Source organism: Haliotis rufescens, unplaced genomic scaffold (assembly GCF_023055435.1).
Source record: "Haliotis rufescens isolate VD_foot unplaced genomic scaffold, xgHalRufe1.0.p SCAF_90, whole genome shotgun sequence".
Classification (NCBI taxonomy): domain Eukaryota; kingdom Metazoa; phylum Mollusca; class Gastropoda; order Lepetellida; family Haliotidae; genus Haliotis; species Haliotis rufescens.
Window position 1 is genome coordinate 949717 of NW_025964384.1, and position 6270 is coordinate 955986.

Consider the following 6270-nt stretch of genomic DNA (forward strand, 5'->3'; position numbering starts at 1 on the left):
ACATCGTCTTTTGTTGGTTACCTAGCCACGTTGGAATTATTGGTAACACAATGGCCGATGCTGCTGCTTAAAGCAGCACTCAACAAATCTGTGACACCACTTCTGATCCCGTACACTGATTTTAAACCCGTGATTAGAACTTACATCCGAGATCTAATGCAAAAGAAGTGGGACGCCCAAGTAGGTATCAATAAATTACATGAAATTAAACCCAATATCGGTTACACCTACTTGGGTTGTCAGTCCAGATTTGAAGAGGTCATTATGCGACGCTGTCGTATTGGCCATTCCAGATATACACATGAGTATTTGTTACAGGGTGAAGATCCTCCGTTTTGTATCACTTGTGATGAAAGAATCAGTCAAGCATGTCCTGCTTGACTGTATTGATTTTGCCATCACAAGGGGTACTTATTTCAATGTTTCATCTATTAAGGATCTTTTTAATAGCAGTTCTCATTTAGTTATTGTTTTTTTAAAAGAAATTGAATTGTACCATAAATTTTGATTAATATATGTTGTGTATATAATATACTTTTTATTATTGGCAGGATAAATACAATAACTAAGATTGTTAGTGGCTGTATACTCGAAGGGGGTTGAAGTAATGTAAAATGATTGTCCCCTGGAGAGGGTATGTAAGACCACGTCATTCAAAGTAGATTTATTCTTACCATTGTCTTTAATCGTAGTATATATGTTATTTTAATATGGCTAAGTATGTTAATAATCGCCAACACCTGAAGGGATGATGTAAATCCGGCTGGGATCCATGCAGGTAGCAAAAGTACTGTAAGTCCCCATGGGCCCTAGCATGGTGATCTATCTTCAGTGGCTGGCGATCTATAGCTCATTTTTATCTTGTCTTGTTTCGTATGATGTAATATCTTTATGGCTACCTACTAGTTTTAGATGTAATCTGTGATACATCTAGTTATTTTACTGTCCTTCGTTGACAGGTTTTTATTTTGTATAAATATGTGTATTATTAATGTACTTCTCGTCACGATATGGCTGAAATACTGCCGATGTGACGTTAAATCTTAACTCACTCACTCACTGTCCATGGAAGTGGCCCTCCATCTCGCTCACGATCACCAGTTGAGCCGCCATGAGTAGCTCACGTCACATCATTCAATGGAATTGCAGAGGACTGCAGAATACGTTTAATGATTTACAATTACTTATACAAGATTTTAAACCATCAGCATTTTGTTTACCGGAAACATACTTAAAAAATACCGATAAGCTTGACATTAGGCAATATAATTCATTTCATTCTTTCTCACCTCCGGGTGCGAAAGCATCTGGAGGTTCTTCAATCTTAGTGAGGCAGGGCGTCATCCATAGCCCTGTTCCTCTCCACACCCCTCTTCAGGCTGTTGCTGTCCGTGTGACCATGCACATTGTTTTTACTTTGTGCTCAATCTATATTCCACCATCTTTTTCTCTCCGACAGTCTGAACTTCAAGCTCTCTATGATCAACTCCCCAAGCCCTGTATTATTATTGGTGATTTGAATGGGCACAATCCCCTTTGGGGTAGTGTTCAGACAAATAACAAAGGGAAGCTGTTAGAAGATTTCATATCCAATGATTTATGTATACATAATGATGGTTCAAAAACATATCTTCATCCAGGTACAGGTACCTACTCTGCTCTGAATTTATCAGTTACAGATTCAGAATTATTAAACGAATTTGAATGGTCCGTCCACAAAAACCTCTGTGGTAGTGATCATTTCCCAACCGTTTTAAAATCTGTCATACCTTCAGATGTTCCTCCTTCAACAAGATGGAACTTTACTAAGGCCAACTGGTTTTTGTTCGAAATACTTGCATCCAATCAATTAAAACCTGACCTATTTCTTAACGTTACTGACCCTGTACAATTATTTTCTGATAAATTGAACAAAATAGCTGATGAATGTATTCCTAAGTCCTCTGCAAATCCACATATTCGTAAACCATGGTTTAACGATAAGTGCAAACAAGCTAGGAAGGCACGGAAAAAGGCTGAGCACTATTTCCGTCGCCATCCAATGGTACATAATTTGAATAAATTTAAAATTTTAAATGCTAAAGCCAGGCGTACGTTTAAACAAAATAAACGCCAATCTTGGCAAAATTATGTTTCCAAGATAAATTCTCGTACGCCCATGTCTAAGGTATGGAACATGATCCAGAAAATTAAAGGAAAGGGTTCTAAATCTAGTATCCATCACCTTAAAAATGGGAATGAATTACTAACCGATACTTCTGATATCGCTAATAAAATTGGTGAAACTCTGGCTCAACACTCTTCATCCTCATACTATGTCCCTAAATTCCAAAAATTTCAAAAGCAGCAAGAAAAGAAACCTGTAAATTTTAGTTCCGATAATGGAGAAGATTACAATGAAACCTTTTCCATTCATGAGCTCAATACTGCCCTTGGGCAAGCTCATGATAATGTATATTATCAGACCCTGTAGCAGTATCAACTCTTAAAACATTTACCGCAATCATGTTTAGAAACCCTCTTGAGGCGAGACCAATTTAATTGCTAGGATTACGGATCCGCCGACACCATTTTTCGCCAAATCGAAAAAAAAAAAAATGAAATTCTATCATTTTTAAAAAAAATATTCTACCCGACACCCGACGTCCGACATCGATCGATAAGCCTTGTTGTGAGAGAAATACATGTTACGGGAAGTAACTCTAGTTTTTAACTAAAATTCCTTACGCACATGTGTCGGCAAATTCCATCGGGGGGGGGGGGGGGGGGAAATTCCCAACATGTTCCAACAGTTCGAAGGCTACTTCGATCATGTACAAGCCACCACCAAAGGTATGTATAACAAAATCTGTAAACGTCAATTTCTTAGGGAAAATTTTGAAAAATAATTTGACACCTGAAAACCTTTTATAATTCTATGTTGATTGTTGAAGCTAGTATAAAACTTGGATTGTTTTAGACAAACCCAGACTTTTAAACTAGTACTCTGTCAGTGTGTGTGCATGTGTTTTGCCAAATGTTCAAGGGAACTATTATTGAATAAAGTCATATGTTGACATGATTAGAATAAATACAGGTTAATAAATTTAGCATTGATTAAATTTTTAATAGAGAACAATTGTCTACTTTTAATGAAAGTGCAGTGTTACAAGATTGAATACAAACTTCAAACAATGATTTTTAAACATCTGATGACTTGTATTTTCAGATGGAAGTCGAAAAACTTCAAGAGCATATTGATGCCCTGTCTGAGCTCCTCATGCTGCCATGGACCTACAAATTTAAGACAGTCTATCAAGATATTCAGCAACTGGTCCAGTGTATGAGAAAGTACATTGACTTCCTGAGACAACAGTCCCAGCGGTCCAAAGGACGACACAATGCTAGTGCACCTTTGCGAAACCCTTCTGTGAATTTTTCTCTTGCAGTTATTGAGGCAACTGTTGGTCCTGTGGGGGAGACTTATTTGGATCTTGACAATACATTGGCTTCAGAGGATGAATACACTCCTGTGGAAATCAGCAACTATATATCCCCCAACCTGTAGATACAAGAGAAGAACATGGATTGACAATCTAAGTATGTCTGTACCAGTGGCACATTACAGTTACTTTCAGGGCAATTATCTCGGACATATACATTTTGTATGGCGTTTGCCAGGTGATAAGAGCGAGAGGTCAGATGAAAATACAGTTAAAACTTTGCGGGTAGTCCACAAGTCATTGCCAGATTATTCAACTAGACAGATGAAGAAAGAGTTCTATGAGAAATGACAACAGTCTACAGGAGTGTCTCCAGCTCTTCTCAGAAACATGTACAAATTCTTGACCAATGACAGTAGTGGTGCTGAAAACACTGCACAAGCTGCAATTGATCAACGTGTTAAGATGTGTTGGAGTTAAATGATCCTGATGTGGCATGGGATTTACGGAGACTAAATGGCAACCCAGACAGTACACAGTTTGATACCTTCTGGGATGAAGTTGAAAAATACTTCCATGAAAGGGACCTTGCCGTCCACGAGCGGAGACATGGATCACAACTGTACCTTCCATATGCAATATCAATTGACGATCTTGTGTCAACGATGAGAGGTCGTGTAGATCCAGAAGTACTCATTCCCTCCAATGAATGGGTGAGACTGCAGTTCTGGCCAGCCAATCCAACGACGAGGACTGCATTCCACTACACTGGTCGTTTCAATGTAAAGTTTTCACTTCAAACAAGACAGATACGTGGAAAACATGAGGATAGTCACTATGTGGCTGCACAGTTGGTCTACTTGAAGAAATTTGCTGTGACATTGAGAGAGCATGTCGATTTCTTTTGGCTTGACGACAAAGCCATTGTTCCTATTGGAGAGCCTGGATTACCTGTAGGTACTGGTGTTCGCCAACATAATGCTTCTCTTTCCAGTACTACTGCCAGCTCTCTTACAGCATTAGATCATGATTATAATGTGTGCGGGGACATCCCCTCTGTTGCTCTGCACTGTGACATTCCACAGGATGCCAGTGATTCTTTCTTCAATGGAACATCCTTTGTGACTGTAAAGGACAAAGTGTTCCGTCCGTCCAATGCTATTCGTCATGGTGCTGAAACAACAAACATCATCAAATCCCATTTCAGTACTGATGATGGCAATTCAGAGAAAGCTATACTCATAATGTACACGGATGGTGGCCCTGATCACCGCACTACTTTCGGATCTGTGCAATTGGCTATGATAGCCATGTTTGCATGGCTCGATTTGGACATGTTGATCACGGCAAGGACAGCACCAATGGGCAGTTGGGCAAACCTGGCCGAAAGAGTGAACTCTGTTCTGAACCTTGCACTACAAAATGTCTCCTTAGAGAGGGAACGGATGACAGAGGAACTGGAAATGAAAATGAAGAGAGTGTCAACCCTGAAAACTGCAAGAGACATTGCTTCTAGGTATCCAGCTTTTAAAGAAGGCCTTACAGCTGCCGTCTTGCCAGTTCTGAAGTTACTGGAGGAAAGGTTTTCTCACCTGAAAGTCAAGGGGGATGCGGTGATAATAAACAGTGCTGCAAGCAATGAGAGTGTTGAAAATTTCTTCGGAATTTTAAAAGATCATATAGATGATAAACTTGATATGAACAAGTTGATGAAGAAAGATCTGGAGAAATAAGATAAACTAAATGACTTCATGGATCGCCATTGTCACTGTCGGCAGTACATCTTTCAAATCAAGAAATGTGATCCTCACAGAGTTGACGATTGTTGGTATTGTGTCATCAATCCTCCAAGACTGCCTGATGATGAGTTTGAACAATTGAATTTCATTCCTGATCCTGTTGTATCTCCTGAAAGTGGAGATAAGTTTGAAGAGTTTCATTCTGTCTATGGTACAGACACTACTGATTCAGCTAGACCCTCCTTGAGTTCTGTCACCATGTCTTCAATAAGAGACAAGCAAAACAGGAAAATTCTCACTGCAAACAAAGTTCGAGAGTCAGTAACATGTGTTGAATGTCGTAAACCGAGATGTGTTTATTCAGACACCAGACTTTCCTACAAAGACAAAACAGCCTTGATCCGCATGAGAGAGGGACGTTCTTACACTTGTGGGTCACCACTGTTTCCTCCAGCATCTCCATACTTTGAAACGCTAGTTGTGAAAGAGAGTCTCAGATGTTCGTCCACAATGAAGACTACATACTATGCCAGTAATACATGTTCTTTGCCAAGTGTTTGCTTTCACTGCGGAATTGCCAGGTCAGAAGATTTTGCTGATGACAGTGTAATCCATGAACTTCAGGCTATGTACAGCACTGTGAGGCCTATCTGTCGATCTTGTAAACAATCAGGAAAAGAAGCTGCAGTGAGGGGGAAACGTAATGTTAAAAAACTGAGAACATCATAAATCATTTTGCATTAACTGATCTGTAAATCATGCAGGTACTAGTCACATGATGGAAGATATGTTAACTCCTGTGTTTTGTGTGAAATCAGAAATGGTACCTCTTATTTTGTAAATACATTTTCCAATTTTGATGTGATGTGGTGGAAGTCTTGGCCCGAATTTGTGCAGAATGGGTCTGCTCATGTATGTTATCCTTTTGTTGTTTTATGACTGCTTTTAATAGGAGGTGTGTACCTCGTAATTCCATGAGGAAAATGCTGTGTGATACTGAGTGAAAGTGGAAAAAAGTACTTTTTGTAACATTTCAGGTACAGTTTTTGTAGGTGCTAAATGGTTATTTGTTTTGAAGCCATTTAATAAGTGCCATTTCATTTTAGTGC

The 6270-nt window shown here is 39.2% G+C and overlaps 1 protein-coding gene across 1 annotated transcript; it reads left to right on the top strand.

The window, feature by feature from the left end:
• The first annotated feature begins 5158 nt into the window (after positions 1-5158).
• LOC125377672 lies at positions 5159-5890 on the top strand. The gene has a single exon (XM_048391576.1). It carries the CDS (start codon positions 5174-5176, stop codon positions 5888-5890), a length of 717 nt encoding a protein of 238 aa, XP_048247533.1. The 5' UTR covers positions 5159-5173.
• Positions 5891-6270: the final 380 nt, after the last annotated feature.